The sequence below is a fragment of the Diceros bicornis genome, chromosome 13 (genome assembly GCF_020826845.1).
Source record: "Diceros bicornis minor isolate mBicDic1 chromosome 13, mDicBic1.mat.cur, whole genome shotgun sequence".
Lineage (NCBI taxonomy): Eukaryota > Metazoa > Chordata > Mammalia > Perissodactyla > Rhinocerotidae > Diceros > Diceros bicornis.
Window position 1 is genome coordinate 38791209 of NC_080752.1, and position 19104 is coordinate 38810312.

At 53.7% G+C, this 19104-nt stretch overlaps 1 protein-coding gene across 1 annotated transcript in view; it reads right to left on the bottom strand.

The window, feature by feature from the left end:
• Window positions 1-10737: 10737 nt before the first annotated feature.
• Window positions 10738-19104, bottom strand: part of WNT4 (Wnt family member 4) — a 28697-nt gene continuing 20330 nt past the window's right edge. The window contains exons 3-5 of the mRNA XM_058553171.1: window positions 15225-15356; window positions 14988-15130; window positions 10738-14279 (exon numbers count right to left, since the gene is read on the bottom strand). Coding sequence (XP_058409154.1) covers window positions 13812-14279; window positions 14988-15130; window positions 15225-15356 — 743 coding nt within the window. The 3' untranslated portion in view covers window positions 10738-13811. The remainder of the gene's footprint in view (window positions 14280-14987; window positions 15131-15224; window positions 15357-19104) is intronic.

The window sequence follows — 19104 nt, forward strand, 5'->3', positions numbered from 1 at the left end:
GTTCCTGAAGGTAGGAAGAGAGGGTATCCATCGCTTGGAGGCAGAGGCTGCTCAGGGCTTGAGAGGAGGGCATAGAGCAAAGTTATTGTTAATGGGACTGGTCTTAATACCAGTTTGAGTTGGTTCAGGCCAAGTTACCAGTGCTGGGACTGACAAAGATAGATGACTCTGTCTGCCAAAAAGATAACTGGAAGGGCCTTCAGAGGTTACTTAGACCAACCCTCTCACTTTTTTTTTTGGTGGAGTTGGGGGTGGGGTGGGGTGCAACAGTGTTATTGAGATACAATTCACATGCCATACAGTTCGCTTATTTAAAGTGTAAAATTCAGTGGTTTTTATATATTCACTGAGTTGTAGGACTGCATGTTAGAACATTTTCTTTACCTCAGAAAGAAACCCCATACACTTGAGCTATCACCTCCTAAACCTTCCTCTTCTCAACGCCAATCCCTTTATCCCTAAGCAACCACTAATCTACTTTCTTTTGCTATAGGTTTGCCTATTCTGGACATTTCATATAAATGGAATCATACAATGTGTGGTCTTTTGTAATTGGCTTCTTTCACTTAACGTAATGTTTTCAAGGGTCATCCATATTTTAGCATAAATCACAACCTCATTCCTTTTTATGGCTAAATATTATTCCATTGTATGGATAGACCACATTTTGTCTAATTCATTTATTAGTTGATGGATTATTCCCTTGTTTCCACCTTTTGGCTATTGTGCGTAATGCTCCTATGAAATTTGTGTGCATGTTTTTGTGTGGCCTCTCAATTTGCGGATGGAGAAATTGAGTGGAGTGATTTGCCCAATTCCCAGTGCTGTGCCCAGCATATCCTGGGGCCAGAGGAGGCTGTGGTGCCGGTGGTAACTAACTGCGAGGAGCTTGGAGCATATAGGTATTTATGGAAGAATTGAGATTATCTTTAGTTTTTGGGCCTTCTCTTCCTCCAGGAGGAGTGATACAGTGGCATGAGGATGGATTTAGGTATCACATTTTCCACTGACCCTCAGTGCAACCCTGGACAAGTGACTTGACATTTTACGCCTTGGTATTCTATTTGAAAAGTGGAATTAATACCTACCCTGCAGTGTTATGAAGACTAGCAGTAATGTAGGTAAAGCACCCAGCATAATGCCTGACTGTCTAAGTGGTACCATTATTTAGGAAGATACTGGAGGGGCAGAGGAAAAGGGCCACAAGGTAGCCCTGTAATGCTCCAGAGGAGCCACTAGATGGCAGAGAAACAGCAAGAAAAGTCTGGTTGGTTGTGCACCTGGAACTTAGCAAGGTTTCTTGAGTTTCTGCCTTTCTCATTGCCCCTGGGAAGAGAGTATAGACTCTTAGATTGCTGGGAGAAGAGCTCACTGCCCACAAGTCTTGTCTCCTATACCTGCAGCCTGTACTTCCAATTCTAAGAACCATTGGTACCCTCCAGAGCCAATGATCTTGCTTCCTGTTTCTCAAATAACTGAATATCTTTCATTTAACCTTCAGCCAAGCATCAGTCTTCATTCTCCCTATTTTTTTTTTAATTGGATCATGAACCAAGCCTTGGTGCCATGTCTTTGGGGAGCTTGCAGACCAAAACGTCCTCTGTTATAGACAGAAACATTCTGTCCCTGCAAGCAGCAGCATCAAATTTGGGCTGCCAGGGAAGACAGAAATGTCCATGCATGGGGTGGACATTGGGGGAATTGGTTTGTTTGAGGGCTGTAGAGAAGTTCGGTTGGTTGGAATGTGTGCAAAGAGAGAACTCCTCTTAAGGGCATACACTGGGACAGTTAGACCAGATGACCTTCACATTATCCCTCAGTTCTGAGCCTAGATGGCCAGAATGGGTAAGTAAGGGGAATCTTCAGCTTTTCCCTGGGTCATTCAGAAAGATTTCCTATTGCTTGGTTTTTCCCAGCCCTCTTTTGCTCCCAAGGAGGGAAGTTGTGTATCTGATATAAGTGAGGCTCCCCAATTTGCCAAGGCCCGTAAGTAGAGGGTGGAAAAAGCAGGGAGTTAGGGGCGGTTTGGTGGGATCCTGGGGCTGGAAGTTGCCTTGAAAGATCATGTGGTCCATGGCCTTGCCTATGGGCAGGTGAATGTCTGAATTAGGGGGAAGCTAAATCTCTAGTCCTGAGGAACCACAGGCAGGCTGAGAGGGCCTTGGGCAGCAGGCCTGAGGTGTAAGTAGACCTTGGCCATTCCTCAGCAGGCCTGGCCCATCGGGTCATTGGTAGCCAGTTGATTCTTGTCTCACGTTGTCTGATCTGACATTTCTGTCATCTTTTCTTAACTGGTGTGTGAGCCTCTCCTTGGATCCAGCATGGTGTTGAGCACATAGTGGGTTTAGATGTTTGAACAGAAGAAAGGCAGGGAGAAGAGGGGGAGTCAGGAATGTAAAAGAAACCAACAGGGGAGAAAAAACACACGGGTCGCAGTACCATCTGTTTATAAAGCTACTGGTAAAATGCTTTCATGTTCATCTTCAGAAAAGCCTATGAGGCGAGCAGAACAGGTGTTGATTTTACAAATGAGGAAACTGGCTTAGAGTTGAGCTTTGTAAGCTTTCCAGACTGAATCAGTTTTTCGGTTCTGAGTCCAGGGTTCCCTTTACTTGAGCACCTGACTTCTGTGTGGATGCTGCCACCTTCCCACCCAGTGGGTTCTGTGGTTACGAAAGCTGGGACTGGCGTTCCACAAATTCACAAAATTGAAAAATTCATCCTGAGCACCTGTCATGTCCATTTAGCCTCTGTGAAGGCACACAGCCTTGGGACAGGTTGTCAGATAGAGGTAGAAATGACTCATAGGAGACCAGGCTGGCAACTGCTGCTTTGGCTTCCAGATTAAGGAGTCTGAGTTTTACTTTCCTCATATGAATTTTTCCCTTCAGATATTAAAAGGTAACTCTCCCACTTTGGGGTTGAGAAACTGGACATTAGGGAAGAAGGAACGTTATAAAAAGGAGGGGTATTTAGAGTTAACTGTGGAAGTTGCAGGCTTTGGAGTAAAACAGATCTGGGTTTCAAGCCATCTGTGCCATCAAATAGCTATGACTTTGGACAAGTCCATTAACCTCTTAGCTTCAGTTTCTTCATCCCTAAAATGGAATGGTTCCTATGTTGTGGGGCTGGTGAGCATTAGAGATGCATGCCTCGAGAGTGGCATGTTCCCCAAGTGGTGTGCCATGTCCAAGTTATTCACACTTTCTCCTGTGTGCTGCTGTGGGATGGACCCTTGATTGCCTTCTGCTCTGGTGAGCTGAGAGCACGAATCCCAGGCCTGGTTCTTGGGAAGCTCACCCCAGGGGCTATAGAATCTGATGCATTTGTACTTTCCCAGGAGAAGGGGGAGGATGTCTTTAAACTTCTTGCTGGCTGCTGGGCCCTGAGACAAAGGGGAGACAAGCCCCAGGACTGAGACAATCATGTCTTTATTATCTCAGATGTCTCAGGCCTGTCCCCCGCCTGGAGATATATGGCCGGGAAGGCTAGCTCCATGGCCTCGGCGCGATTCCAGGTCCTAGGAATGTCTGGCTGTTTTATAGCAAACAGGATCACGCACAACAGCCCAGCATCCAGGCATCTCCGCCCCAGCAAGCTCCTTCCCTCCGCCAGCTTGTAAAACAGTGGGACCTACAGCAGTGTGACACAGACCCCATGCCACTTGGGGTCCCAGCAGCCTGGCACAGGGCAGCAATTCTGGGCAGTGGCGAACCCGTGCAAGGCTCTGGGAACAGAGCCAGCAGCGCAGGCTTGGCTATACCCGGGGACCATCTTTCAGACCAGGTCCTGCCTGGCTCAGTTCTCACTTGTAAGCCATGGGCTGCCCTGATTCTAGCTTGTTTCTCTCCCTTTTGGCCCCTTGGGAGCAGCTGCAGGGAGCCACTGAGAAGGCTTGTTTACAGATGCACTTGGCACAGGATGGGGAGACCAGCAGCGATGAGTCCTTGAGTTCCAGCTTCCAGCTGCTCCCAGGTGCTGGGGAGCCTTCCACTCTGGGCCCTGAAGAAATGAGTCCACACTGTTGTCTTTGGCTGAGGCTTCAGGAACTTGGAGATGAGGAGACCAGGAGACAGTGGGTCAGATGGCGGGCCAGGGCATCATTTATAACGAAGCCATGTGGGCTGGCCCTCCAGGGAGGCCTTGTGCAGGGCCCAGGGCTTGTGGACCCAGGCCAAGGCTTTTCTCAGGGCCCTTGAAAGGGGGATGGGGTCCTGCAATCCAGGGATAGTAGCGGATGAAGATGGTTTAATCTACTCTCCTTACTCCTTTGTTCTGGAGAAGGAGTCCAGAATAACAGCTGTAGAACTGTAGCGTTTTAGAGCTTTCAAGGATTGGAGCCCACTCCTATGCCACCCTTCATCAGGTTGACAGTCCACCTTGTGCCTATCTAGTGCTCAGCAGACGGTTGCGTTGTGTTATTTTCTAGAGTGCATGCCTTGATTCATTTGACATTTATTCAGTGCCCTCTGACAGGCCCCCTCCACCCTCCCCCGTAAAATAGAAGGTCCAGATCCTGCCCTGAAGGAGGTCACAGTGAGGGGGAGAATATGAATGTGTAAGCAGTAGTGTGTGTGGCACAAGGTGGCATGTACTTCAGGGGAAGCACAGGTCAGTAAAAGGGGCACCCACCCATTTTTCTGTAAAGTGTGTCCTCTGCCCGGTTGAAGTCTGGGGAGCCCACTCTGAAACATCTGGCTCAGCGAGTCTCAGGATCAGGTGAGGGGGTGGCAGCAGGAGCATTCGCTAACGATAACAGCAGTCGTAATAGCGAATGGCTGGCCACCAGCTGTGTGACGGGCAGCGTGCTGAGTGCTTCCTGTGCTTCATCTTCACAATAGCTCAATTTATAGCTGAGGAAACAGGTTAAATGACTTACCCAAGGTACACAGCTAGGACGTGGTGGAACTGGGGTTATTTGACTCCAGAGCTTTTAACCATAGACTCCCCTTGGGGAGGAGTATTAGACGAGCCAGTGGACAAATGGTGGATGTAATTTGAAATGCTTATTTTAGTCACAAGATTTATTTTGAAACGTCAGAACTAACAAGGCAAGGGTTTTGTCTCTCTCAGGCAGGGGGCATAGGTTAAAGGTTGAGAACCTCTTTGTTGTTAATGAGCGGATGCCTCTGCTGGTGAGCTGGCCGGAACTCTGACCCTCGAGAGCAAGGTGGAGGAGAGTAACCTGCCCTTCCCCTCACCATGCTGGGGTCCTCCTATCAAACTGAAGCTTGTTGTGGTTGCAGCTGGGCAGCTGAGCAGTTTGGGGACCAGAATCAAATGCCATATTGAGCGTCGGCTAGGTGCTGAGAGGAGAGGGTTGGGGGATGCGTGTAGGATGCCGTCAACAGACATATGGCTCTGGTAACTGGCCGGGTGGGAAGGGGAGAGTGCATTTCTCAGGTCAGAAGTGAAGGGAATGGGGCCGGGAACTATTTACTGGACAGCTACCTGCATTATGGTTCAGTTCCCACAGTAGCCTTTGAGATGGCGTGGATGGGGAGGCTGAGACTCATAGGGGTTAACTCATCTGAGGTCAACCTGCTAGCAAGAGGCCTAGAAGAGGGTCAAACCCAGATCTTTGCGACTTCAGCCCTCAGGCTTCTTCCACCATGTGGTGCCAGTTCTTTTTTTTTTTTTATAATTTTATTTATTTATTTATTTATTTATTCTCCCAAAGCTCCAGTAGATAGTTGTATGTCATAGCTGCACATCCTTCTAGTTGCTGCATGTGGGACGCGGCCTCAGCATGGCCGGAGAAGCGGTGCGTCGGTGCGCGCCCGGGATCCGAACCCGGGCCGCCAGCAGCGGAGCGCGTGCACTTAACCGCTAAGCCACGGGGCCGGCCCTGTGCCAGTTCTTTTGAAGAATGAGTCTCAAGTCCCCTCTCCTCATCCCCTTCTGATTTGAATGATTGAGCTGCCCTCTCTCTCAGCCTTCCTCTTTCCAGACTGAAGCAGTCTGAATTCATAGCAGCAGCCCTGCATCCTCTTGGTCACTTCTCTGGATCTACTCCAGCTCCGTGATGAATCAGAGGGGCAGCAACTCGCCCTGTCCTGGCTGCGATAACCATCAGCCATTGCTGAAGCTTCCCAGGTGGCTCTAGCCGCTGTCCAAGAAGGAGATGAGGAGGAGGCCCAGGCTGCAGGAGGTGCTGGAAAGAGGGAGGAGGAGGGATGGGAAGACTCCCAGGAAAAGAGAGACCCAGCAAATTCTAGTGTCATCTAAACCTGATGGGATGAGGAACCTACGATGCCATCCCCACATCCCCAGCACGCACTCTCTCTCACTCTTAAATAAGTAGCCAGGGTGCTTGCTGGCTGGTGACGATCATCAGTGTCCCTTACAGCCCTTCCTGGTCCACAAAGCACTTCCCTATTCACTGTTTCACATGGTCCTCCAACAGCTGTAATGTCGGGGCGGGGGTGGGGAGGCTGTATAGAGTAGAGGCTTTGGAATGGGAGCCGGCTTCAGTCCTGGCTGTGCCGTTGTCGTCTTCTCCCTTTTACAGGTGAGATTTAGAGGTTACTGACTTGGCTTCAGATTCCACAGGCTGCCAGCAACGGAGCTAGAATGAGACCCCAGGTCTCCTGCTGTCTAGAATAAGGCTTCACAAGGACGAAAGGGAGAAGCGGCATCTGTAGGGCTCTGGTTAGGTGCTGGTTAAAGTCCTGCTCGGGAATCTGCTTGTTTCTGTGTACTTAGGATCTGTTTGTTTTCCTTCAGTTTCCTAGTAGATGATCTTTTTGAAAAATACCTCCCTTTTTGGCTGAACAAAGGGGAAAAGGACTCATCTACTCATCTATATCTTGGTCCAGGCTAGATGTTCTAGAGCCAGGTGTAGGAGCAGCCCACAGAGGGTTCAGACCATGGATTGTCAGCCCCTTCGGGCTGCAAGCAGGAAGCTGACAGCCTATCTGGCAGGCTTCGAAGTGGACCTGAAGTCTTCTGCCATACCAGCCAGGGCAGGGGATGGTGGGCAGGGCTGCTGCTTCCAGCTGTGGCTTTGTCAGCCCTAGCACTGTGCCTCCAGCCTTCCTCACCCTCTGCCCTAGAGAAAACTGTCATTTACAGAGTGATGTAGAGTGACGGAGTGACAGAGTTGAACTTATCCCAGCCAGAGACAGGTAATGCTGCTTTGTGTGGACGGGGTGGGCTCAAGGCTCTGAGGCCCTTTGGCCTAGGAAGCATCAGTGTAGATCTAGGCCAGCAGTGGGGTGAGGGAAAGTGGAGAGGCTTGTGGCACTGGAGGAGGGGCCTGGTGACACACTACACTCTGACTAGGAGCCTGAAGATCTGGGCTCTGGCAGTCTCTTCCCTTCTGTGGGCCTCGGTCTCCTTATCTGTAAAGTGGGGATAAATCATACACCTTGCCTCTCAGTTGGTTTATCCAACAGGAAATATTTATGTTGTGTGATTTGCTTGTGACCATTACATGGGATAACACTGGTAGGTGGTGTTTAGTGTGGGCCTGACCCCACAGTCAACAGGTGCTCAATAAATGATGGTAGTGTTGCATGTGGACCATCAGCACAGAGTCCTGAGAGGCCTCACCCATTCAGGAAGGCCATGTCACTTTCCCAAGTAGAAGCTCCAAGAAGGCTGCAGTTTCTAAGGTTGCTGCGAAGTCTGCAGGTACCTGGGTAAGTGAGGGACCAAACTGATGATAAAGAATGTGGCTCAAAAAGGAGATGCTCCCTGGCCAAGGGCTGAGGAAGGTGGAATTGGGCTGGAATCAAGAAATAGGGGTACAGGAGGAAGGCTTTGTCTGGGGCCTGGGCTTTCCCAGTGGTGGCTGGGTTAAACTAATTAAGTTCAGAGGAGCCACTTCCTGGCCCAGTACCAGTCTGTGCCAAAGTTTGTTCTGGATCCCTGTGGCTCCCTTGGTGCCATCTCCCCCATTTATCAATCTCTAGGCCTCGGTTTGTTTCTTCTCCTGGGTCCCCTTTGCCTTCTCAGTTGTGGGGGTTCTACCATAGCCTTTCCCAGTCTGGAGGAGTTGCTGATGGAGCTAGAGACTGGCCCTGCTCCAAGGTCGTACACAGTCTGTTCCCTCACTAGACTGTGAGCCCCTTGAGGGCAGGGTCAGGTCTGAGTTTTCTCTGGGCTCCCATGTCCAGCAGGGAGCCTGTAATCCTTGGGTCCTGACCAGAGAGCTCAGCCCCTCTTGGCCTCAGTTGTTGGGCTGGCCAGGGCAGCACAAGCCTGAGTTGGCCCTTCTCCATCACAGGTGGCATGGGTGGGGGTGGGAGTGGGTGCTGAATCAGAGTATATGGCTCCTTGTGTCCAGCTTCCTCTTCCTGGCTGGCCCGAGGCTTGGGAACAGTGGCTGCCTTTCTGGGGCGGCCAGGGCACCTGGCCAGAGTATGCTCTGTCGGGCACTGTCAGCCCTTCAGCAAGCCCTGGTCCTCCTCTTAACCTAGAGAAGGCCCCAGGTTATTGGTGTTGTTCTTGGCGGACCACCGGGCCCCTCAGCAAACAGGGAGGCGAGTGTGCACCCAGCCTGGGCCTGTTTGTGTTGGCCTCGCCAGGCGGGGGATTAGCTCAGCTGGGCTGCTAATTGCCTCCGAAGTGCCGGCCGGGGATGCTGACAAGGGCTGGGCCTCTAGGCCCCTCCTCCCCAGCAGGCACTATGCCAGGCTTGGGGGCCTGCCCCACAAGGGCCCCTTCTCTCCCCTGTCAGCGCCTGCTTGGCCTAGACCTTTGAGATGCGGGCAGGGGGTCACCAGGGCTGGCGGCTCAGGAAGGAGTTGGGGGAGATGCCTATGAAGTCATCGCCTGGGCCAGGCCAGGCCATTCCACACTTCATCCCCCTCCCCCACATCCCTTAGACATACCGCACTCCCCCCCCCCCACCCCCCGCCCAGCCCGCCTGCCCCTTTTGAGTCAGATGTCTTCTCCTGAAGCTCAGCACTTTCTCCTCTTCCTAGGAAGCTGCTGGGCTCCTCTGCCCAGATGCCCTCAGTTCCTTAGTGCCTTCCTTCCTTTCTTCTTATGTGTCTCTCTCTTTCTGTGTCTGTCCTCCCACCCTCTGCCTTTTCCTCACTCTGTTGCTCAGCCTGTCTTAGCCCCTCTCAGTTGCCCAGAACCCTGTACTTTCTTCTGCCCTCTGTTTTCCTGTGTTCTCTGGCTCTTCCTTGGCCTAAGATTCATCTTAAATCCTGCCTCTGGTCTCCCCAGACTTCCCTTGGACCACTGGCTGTCAAGAAGGGGCTGAGAAGGAGGTCCAGTTTATCACATGGCTTCACAACCTTCCCAGAGATCTTCAGGCCTGAGCTCTGAGGGCAGCTGTCAGGGATGGATCTGGACACAGCCTCTCTGCGAGCTGACCCGGCCTGGGAGTCCTGAAAGCCTTCTGTTGTCACAAGCGAAGCCCCCTGGGCCCCACCACATAGGCTTCCTACAGCTCTGACATTCCCCCGTCCACTTCTGACTGTGCCCTCCTTGGCCCCCCTCCTTGCCCCAGCCCTGCTTCTTGCCCACACTGGGACCTTGGCTCAGCCTCTCCTACTAGTGCCTAAGGGCAGCTTTGCCACTGCCTTGCTTGCTGCCGCCTGGGTATATTGGCCCTGGGATTCTCTGTCTCCTGCCTGGGGATCTCTGCCTTGAGACATCTGCCTGCTTCTGATCTCTGGGATGGGGCCAAAGTGGGACCACAGTCTTGGGACACCTGCCTTCAGCCCCTAAGCGATCCCACACTGTCTTTGCTTTCTTCCTTGTTTCATCCTCCCTCCTGGCTCCCTCAGTCTTAGAGCTACTTTAACTGCCTCCTATGTTCCTGAAAAGGGAATAATAATATTTCTAGTAATAGCTGTCATTTGTTGAGCTTTACATATTTTATTTAGCATCCCCAAGAAGTAAGTTCTATTATTATTTAGCCCCATTTGAAGTTGGGGCAGGGGGAGCATCCCTGTATTATGAATGAAGAGAATGAATCCCAGAGAGGGGCAGTGAGTTGTCCAAGGTGCCATATAGTGAAGAAGTGGCAGTCCTGGGATTCCAGCTCAGGTCTGTCTGATTGCAAAGCCTGGGTCCTTTCCATAGTTCTAGAAAATCGTTGGGCATGGACACCTTCACCTCTTCACTCTGCCATCTTGGACCCTCCATATTGCCCCTCTATATCCCCTTCTCTCTGCCTTTGACCCTGATTTGAGGATGAGATATCCTTTTCTATCCACCTGTACTCTAGACCCCTCCCCTTCCTCTGTCTATTATCCCCTCCCCAATTCTTCACAAATTCCTGTGTACCCCTGCTGTCCTGAAAGCACTTTGCTTTAGCCCTTTTATACCCCGCTACACTCTTGGAAAGCCAAGCACATAGCAGCCTAACTGTTCCCAGGCTGGTGTGGATTTGCTTCAGTGGGGCGGGGGGACAGGCCATGGCCCCCTTGGTACGGATGAGGACTGAATCCATTAGACCGAGCTTCCTGAGAAGCTACCTTGGGTCTCCCCATCAGCTGTGACTCGAGTTATATGGAGTTTTCCATCCAGACTCCTCATCCTGACTGGGCTCCAATCCTGGAGTTTACTTCTAGCCACAGGCCTTGGATCCGTGTGTCTTTGGGCAGGAACTAAGTTCTTTTCCATTTGTCTTCTACCGTCTCAATTGGGACCCTTCACCAGTCCCTCCTCTGTCATGGTATTCATCCCTCCTTTTTTTTTTGTTTGTGAGATCAGCCCTGAGCTAACATCCCTGCTAATCCTCCCTCCTTTTGCTGAGGAAGACCGGCCCTGAGCTAACATCTATTGCCAATCCTCCTCCTTTTTTTTTTCACCCAAAGCCCCAGTAGATAGTTGTATGTCATAGTTGCACATCCTTCTAGTTGCTGCATGTGGGACGCGGCCTCAGCATGGCCGGAGAAGCGGTGTATCGGTGTGCGCCCGGGATCCGAACACGGGCCGCCAGCAGCAGAGCGCGCGCACTTAACCGCTAAGCCACGGGGCCGGCCCATCCCTCCTTTCCACATCAGCGCTCACGAAGGGTTCTGAGGCCTTGGCTCAGGCCAAGGGTTAAATAGCTGACCATGGCTCAGTGGAATGCAGATAATAGCTTCTATGTGTTAAAGGTGAATTCCAGATAGCATATAGGGGGGCCCTTGCCTCGTGGCCATCAAACCAGTTATTCAGAAGGAAAGAGGGCAAAGAGGGTCCCCGTATCTAGAATTTGCTACTATAATATACTACTGCTTTCCCCGTGTCCTTCCCCAAGTCTGTCTTCTCTCTCTTCTGTAAATAAAGTCACTGCCACAATTGCAAGATAAAGAAATAATCATTTTATCGTGCATCAGACTATTTTGTGGGGATGTCACAATGGCAAGGAGCCTAGTATAAAAATTGGAGGATGGGGTGGGGGCAGCAGAGGGGTAGCAGCATCCAGAGCTGGGGCTGATTCAACCCTAGGCCTCAGAGGACATCACCTTTCCTTTGTGGCAAGACTAGTGGAGAAGGTTTTGGGCAGGACTTGGACCCTCTGGCCAGCTTCCAGAGTGTGTGGGCTATGTCAGGCCTGTGCTGGTTCTTCCTCTCTATTTGGGACAGTTTGGAGGGGGCATGTCCAAGGAAGCTCCGTTTTCCTGGGCTGTGGATCCCTTTCGCCTTTGGGGTCCTGATGGTGGTAGGACTGGGCAGAGATTCCTAGAATCTAGTCTGCTTTACTGAGGTTACACCCTTCAGAGCCCCAGGAGGATCAGCTTTGAGGAGCCCCTGGCAGGCGAAACGGTGAAGCCTATGAACAGGCACAGACCCTCTCACTTCTTCCTGGGGCAGTGCCCATCATACGAGCATCCAGCCTAGACCTCCTATTCCTCTGGCTCTGGGGACAGAACTTGGGGTGGAGGAGAGTGGCTCAGCCCTGTCTCGGGAGGGGGAGGGGTCTAACCTCTACCAGTGAGGGATAGTATTTTCCCTGGCACTGAGCAGACTGCTGAACAGAGCCCGCCAGAGGAGCAGTGAGCCCAGCTGGGCAGCTGTGGGGACACTTTGTCGGCTCAGCTTTCATCCACATCAGAGCCTGCCTGCCCCAAGATTATCCCCACATTCAAATGTGGCTCCAGCATCTCACTTGGTTTTGGCCTTCTTCTTGGATGGACATTGAGCAGAGAGTTTGGCTGGGGGCCAAGGGTGTTGACCCTTTCTTCCTGAGGGAGCCAACACCAGGAGGCACAAACCACAAGGCCTGGAGGAGAGCTTCTATAGTCCAGAGCCCATATTCTGAATCTGGGACTTGAATTCAGACACTGAACCTTGGAGCCCAAATCTTGGGGTCTGAGAACCTCCAGTGGGGATCCCAGAGCTCAAGACCTCAAACCAGGAGCCTAGAGCCCTGGTGTGGGGGCAGCTTGGAGACTGGGCTGACAGCGAGTTCCTCTGGTGGTGCGGAACCCAGCTAAGAAGCACTTGGGTCAGGCCAGGTCTTGCTGTGTGAGTGTCCTGCTCATAGAAGTTTGGGCTGGGCTCCTAATGGTTTGACTGGTGCACAGGGCCAGGCCCGGGCTGCTGGTGCTGCCTCTGGGGGCCTCTTCTTCAGTACCCGTGGTACCTGGGGGCAGGGGTGCCTCAGCTGTTGAGACCTTACTTCGTCAGCCTTCCAGCTGTCCACCTCTTCCCTCAGGGCCTGCTCTGCCCTCAGGAACCATATGAGCTCTAGCTCAGCCTGTGGTCTGTGGCTCCTGCTGCTTCCCGGCCCCTCTTCCTCCGGCCAGAGCCCCTTCCCCAAGGCTCAGACCCAAAGAGACCTGCAGTTTCTGGGGCTTTGGGTACAGGAATCCAGGAGGAGCCTTGCCTGGAGGGCTCTTCTGGCTCTGCCTCTGCATCCAGCTTGCTCTGGGACCCCGCTGAGCATTGCCCTCTCTGCTGTAAAATGGGCACAAGCATCCTAGGACTGTTGTGATCATCCAGTGAGACAGCCCAGTACAGGGCCTAGAACATAGTATTTGCTCAATAAATTTGGTTGAGTGAAATAATGGTTGGGAGAGGGTTTTTTTACACGGCCTTTCCTATGTGTGTGTGATTTCCATTCTTAGTTTCACAGAGGAGCAACACTGTGTGGAGGAGACACAGGAGGCGTCACTGCAGAGGCCCAGCTGGGTCTCTGATCTTGGATTGGCAGCCTATACTCCTGCCTGGAGGACCGGGGAGGGGGGGGTTCCCTCTTTGAGGGGGAGGCTGGACAGGCTGGGCTCTGGGATGGGACTGTAGCCTTCTCTTGCCCTCCTCTCACCTGCTCTTCCTGCCTGGGAGGTCCCACAGAGATTGAACCTCCAGCGGCTCATGGAGGGCTGAAATGAACCCTTTGCCCTTGACCTGGTATCTGCCCATTCCCTTTCCAGGGGTCTTGAGAGACAAGGCTACCAGGCTGAAGCTGCCAGGGGTCAGTGTGTATGTGTGGGGGTGTAACTTGCATCAAGGTGGCACTGATTTCCCCTGCCATAGGGCCACCTCTTTCCCTAGATGGCAGGGTCAGGAGGCATGTGGCTGTAACACTCCTTGTTACCCACCTTAAGTCTGCAAATAGAAAAATGGGTACAGATAACAACTGAGTGGTCAGCAGCGGCCACATGTGGACAGCCAGAGGCATGAGCAAGGTCCCTTTGGTCAGTGGCAGCCACAAAGGCCCAGGCTTCAGGGAGGCCTCGGTTGGTGCCCTTGGGGTTGCCTGCCTGGTTTCGGCAATAAATAACATGAGGACCCAAAAACCAAACCAAAACAAAAAATACAACCAGTATCTTTTGGGGTAGGTGGTGGGGGACTCTTTAAATTATCGGCCTTCCCTGGGCCACTAGGTGGTTGCTGGGCACAGGGCAGGGCGGCAGTCACCGGCATGTGTGCAGCTCCACGAGCCGCTGGCACTGCCGGCACTTGACGAAGCAGCACCAGTGGAACTTGCAGCTGCAGCGCTCAGCCAGCTCTACCTGTGCTGTGTGGAAACCGCGGCCGCAGCACAGCAGCTCGCAGCCGTCGATGGCCTTGGACGTCTTGTTGCAGGTGCGGCCCCTCGTGCCCAGCACGCCGCTGCGCACATCCTGCTCGCAGAAGTCTGGGCTGGGCTCCAGGTAGACCAGGTCCTCGTCCGTGTGCGGCTTGAACTGTGCATTGCGCGGCACCAGCGCCCGGGAGGAGCCCACACGGCGTGGCTCCACCTCGGTGGCGCCATCAAACTTCTCCTTCAGCGCGTGGCCCACCTGGCGGAAGGGTGGCACGGCTCGCCAGCACGTCTTCACCTCGCAGGAACCCGACACCCCGTGGCACTTGCACTCCACGCGCATGTGTGTCAGGATGGCCTGCAGGGGCGGTGGGGAGAGCGGCCATCAGATGTCAGGGGAGGCTGAGGCGGGTAACGGGAGGCAGACAGCGGGGGCACGCCACAGAATTGGAGAAGGATTCACTGTCACGCTTCCTCTGTATTAAGCACCTACTCTGTGCCATGGTGGGCTGGTAAGCTGTGTTGGGGACAGTTGAAGAAGATACTGTCCCTGCCCTTGGCACTTGGAGTTGATGGAGGAGAGACATTTTAAAGGGAAGTGTCATATGAAACAGTGAATGACAAATGACGCGATGGGGAAGAACACGGCTGCACTGAATCTGCACAGGAACCTTGAAGAGGAGGTATTGAGAAGGCAGATGGTGTCGTAGTTAAGCACATGATCTTCGTGGTGACACAGAGAAGGGTTCAAATCCTAGCTTTGCTACTTACTGGGGTGTGTGTGTGACAGAGGGATGGAGACACACCTGTGTACATACATGTGCATAGGTGGGGGCGTGTTGGGGATGTGTGTGCTGTGTTGGGACCACCCACACTGTTCTGTGACACCTGCTCACCTGTCTGCCTCCCCATCCTGCTGTCCCGGTCCCCACTGGCCGACAGGAGTTGCCTGGTGCTGGTGAGAGCCGAGCAAATGTTTTCCGAGTGGCATGTGGGTGGAAGAGTGGGGACCTCGGCGAGCCCACCCCTGCCCCGGTGGTGACGTGGAGGGGATGCGCCTCACTACCTTCCTGCCAGCCTCGTTGTTGTGGAGGTTCATGAGGGCCCGGCTGGACGAGGCTCCCTTGCTTCTCTCCCGCACATCCACGAATGACTGTGAGAAGGCCACGCCGTAGGCGATGTTGTCTGAGCATCCTGACCACTGGAAGCCTGGGGTGCAGTGGGCATGGGGTCCACGGGTGAGCAAGGCCCTGGGCCCAGGCCCCTGCCCTCCCCCCACTCCCTCCCCACCTCCTGCACTTACCCTGCGGGCTGACCCCATGCACCGTCCGGTCACAGCCACACTTTTCCAGCTCCCCACTGCTGCACGCCCGTGTCACCGCAAAGGCCACACCTGCTGAAGAGATGGCGTACACGAAGGCCGCCTCCCGAGTCCCTGTGGGAGGCAGAGGGAGGGCAGGGCTGGGTCCCAGTGCGCCTCCCCCGCACCCTCCTTTTCTAGGGGAAGGTGTGTACGGGGCCTCCTGAACGATGGAGGCCCATGAGAGAGCGAGGCAGGCAACCCTGTGGGCCGGGAGGTACCATGCTGGTGCTTAGTCTCACCATACCAACGGCTGCACTGCCTACCTGCTAGGCACTGCCCTAACGTCTTCACACATGCTGATCGTGTCATCCCCATGGCTCCCCATGAGCTAAGTCCCATTATCGTCCCCACTTTACAGAGAGATTAGTCAGCTTGTCCCAGGTCACACAGTACGTGGTTGAACAGGTAGGCGGCCCAGCTGCAGGGCTCTTGGCTCCTGTGGGATACTGTTCTCACAACCTCTCCAGAAGATTAGTGATGTTAACGTCATTTTGTGGGAGACAAGACGGGCTCGGAGAGGTGAATTGACTTACCAAGACTAGGAGCTGTGAAGGAGCAGAGCTAGACTGTCAACCCAGGTCTGGCTTCCTCTCAAACCTGTGTCCTTTTTGTGCCTATTCCCCAGCTGGCCCTGGGCCCCGACCCTGTGGTCCTGCCGCAGCTCTTCCTGCTGAGGCTGGGCCCGTTTCTGAGACCATCTTGCTTCCTTAAACCTTTCAGAGTAAATCGTAACATCGGCCCCCACTGCTTACCACCACTGCTGATGGGGGGGGTGCCCTCTGCCTCCGGGAGCTTTACCTGTGCCCATTTCACAGATGGCACAGTGGAGGTTTGAGGAGGGGAAGGGATCTGGTCCCAGTCACCCAGTCAGGAAGTGACAGAACGGGGCTCAAGCACAGGTCTGCCCGCCTCTGCTGCCTGTTCCTTCCCTTCCGCCCCGTGACTGCTCAGTGGTTCTATTTTGGTGCCTGCCCTCGTCCCCTGCCTGAATGGGTGTTTTTATCCTCCTAGGAACTGTGCCTCAGGGGGTGTAGCTGCTGTGGGGCCTCTTTCTGGGGGTGTGGGTGGTGGGAGGGAATGTGTGCGTGCGCGTGTGTGTGTGTGTAGTGCGTGTGCGCGTGGCTGGCTGGGTGTGTGACCAGACAGGTCCTGCTCCTCTCTTGGGCCCTGTGAGGGCCTCTGTGTGCCCGTGACTGTCCTTCTGTCTCTTGCTGGAGTGTCTGTGTCCACAGGAGTGGAGGGGGCAGGTTTTGGCCCTGTGGTTGGCAATTACCTCTGCGACACCCAGGCCTGTGCTCTCGACCGCCCTGGGGAGCAGTCGCCGTGGTCAGATGGAAACAATCACCTCCTCTGTGCCTGTGTCTGTGGACAGGCAGCAGAAGCTGAGTACTGGGGTGGGGGGCAGCTCAGGTCCCGAAGGCTCAGGACGCCCTGTTCTTGGTTCAGCCCTTGAGCTGGGGATACTACCCACCACCCACTCTCCACTGCCCACCCTCTGCCCTGGCCTGGCCATTTTGGGCCAGCATCAGGGGGCTTGGCTGCAGCCACGGGGGCCTGAGATGGAATCCTCTCCAAGTTAATCGAGGTTAATAGCAGGATCATGTTGGTTGGTTTTGTGCTGTGGCCGCCCAAGAGAGACGACTTTAGTTTCTGGTATTTCTGGTATTTCCAGGCCTTAACCAGCACAAATCTTTGCCCCAAAGACCAAGGGGGAAGGGAAAGCAGAAGATAGGGCGGATGGGACTGGTGGGACAGCCCCAGCTCTTGGCCTGGCATGGTCCTTTCTCCTCTGCCTCTCTGGGCTCTCAGGCAGCCCCCGGCCCACCCCAAGCTCTGGGCTCACCTCCTCCCTGAGTGCTAGTAGCCCTCGGGTGCAGGGCTCCCTGTGAGGTTGCTCAGGGAGACCTCTGCCTCATTCCCCAAACCAACGTCCATTGGCCAGGACTCCAGGTCCCCCTTGCCCTGGCCTTGGGAACAAGGATGCTATGGTTTTCTCAGCTTGGGAGCAGGCCTAATGGACAAGATTCTGGAATAAAGATAATAGTAATGAGAGCTAAAGCTTATAGAGGGCTTACCCTGTGCTGGGCACTGTCTAAGCACTTTACGTAATTTATATACTCTTCACAACAACCCTATGGAGTAGAGACTTTCAATCCTCATTTTACAGATGAGGAAACTGAGGGACTGTGTGGTGAAGCAACCTGACCAATAACACCCAGCCAGCAAGTGATGGAGCCCAAATTTGAACTCAGGCAGCCTGGCTCCAGAGCTTTCAACCTTGACATTATCCTGCCTCCCGGAGCCCGGAGCTCCCCGGAATACACGTGTGTGAAGCCAAGAGGGGCTTCCTAAATCTCACGTGCTATACAACAAGTCCAGTTCCCTTTGTGGGTTCTTTACTGGGGGATGGTGAGCAGTTGGTCTGTGCTCAGCACATGAGGCCCCAGAAGGCCTGGAGAACGTGGCCAAGCCACCGTGCCCCTAAAGCCGATGGCAGCGACTTCTCCAGCCTTTTCTAACTGGCTCTGGGTCCCAGCTTTTTGACTTCAATGCTGTGGCTTCTCCCGGCTCCTCCTCTCTGCTAAGGTGCCCAGGCTGGAGCCTTGTTCCCTGGGCATCTGGTGGAGACTGTGAGACGCAGAAAAAGGATTGTGGTGCGCCTGCAAGTGTAGCAGAGGGGAGTTCCCCAGCAATGCGGTGGATAACTGCTCCCGGGTCAGGGGATTTGCCTGTTCTAGCTGCAGGGGGAAGACATTTCTGGCTTTGTCCTTGTGGGACAGCAGAGCTGGCCCAGGGTAAGGCAGAACTTGCTAAGGTGCCAGCAGCTGCCTTACAACCTTCTACCTTTTCCATAAAGCCATTTACCCATCCCACACCCAACTCCTTTCTTCCTGCTCTTTCTTCTTCCCAGAGCACCTCCTTCCCTGGCTCCGCTGGTCTAAATCCTGTGTGTCCTCTCAGTCCTGCCTCAATGCCCTCTTTTCCAAAATGCTAAGGCTGCCTGGGGCTCAGAATTCAGAGTTGTCCTGTGGATCCAGTAATAGCTACCCTTTCTGAGGTCCTACGATATGCCAGGGCATCTCCATATGGCATCTAAGGCTCCTGACCACCTTAGCAACCAGCTTTCTCTAGCTCTGCTCTATGGAAGAAGACGTGAGGCTCGGGGGCTTGTCTGGGGTCCCTCAGCCAGTCAGTGGCCAAGTGGGAATTGGAACCGAGGCCTGTCTGACTCCAGGCCCGTGCTCTTCTGAGCCCATCACGCACGATGTCTCTCCCAGATGTTGGAAGGAAGGACATTTGAGCAGGAAGGCGTGTTTGGGGAGGACCAGCTGAGGCTGAGTTGGGCTGGAAAGGCAGCCATGGGCACAGTGATCCTCTGGGCACCTGGCGGGTGTCTGATGAAAGTGTCATTCCAAGCAGAACTCCCGTGTTTCCAAAGCAGACCCAGCAGGAGTCCTGGTGGAAGGGGCAGGACAGGCTCTGGTCTCTGAGAAAGACATTGTTCCCTGTCCTGTCTCATCCCTGCCCCTAGTCTGCCTTTCCAGTCTCCTTTGCTCTCTTATCTGCAAAAGCTCACCTTTTCTTGAAACCACCTCTGGGAAGCCTCTTTGGATTTAAGAGACAGGGGGACAGGGCAAAGAGTAAAGGCTTTGGAGCTGGACAAAGCTGTAAGACTCTTAGCAGTGGTGGGACCTTCCTTTCTGAGCCTCATTTTCCCAACTCTAACATGGGGATAACAACGCTGCCCGGCAGGCCAGCTCCTAGCACTCCTCCTGCATCCCCTCCCACTGTCACGGACCTCCGGGACGCCAGCGCTCTC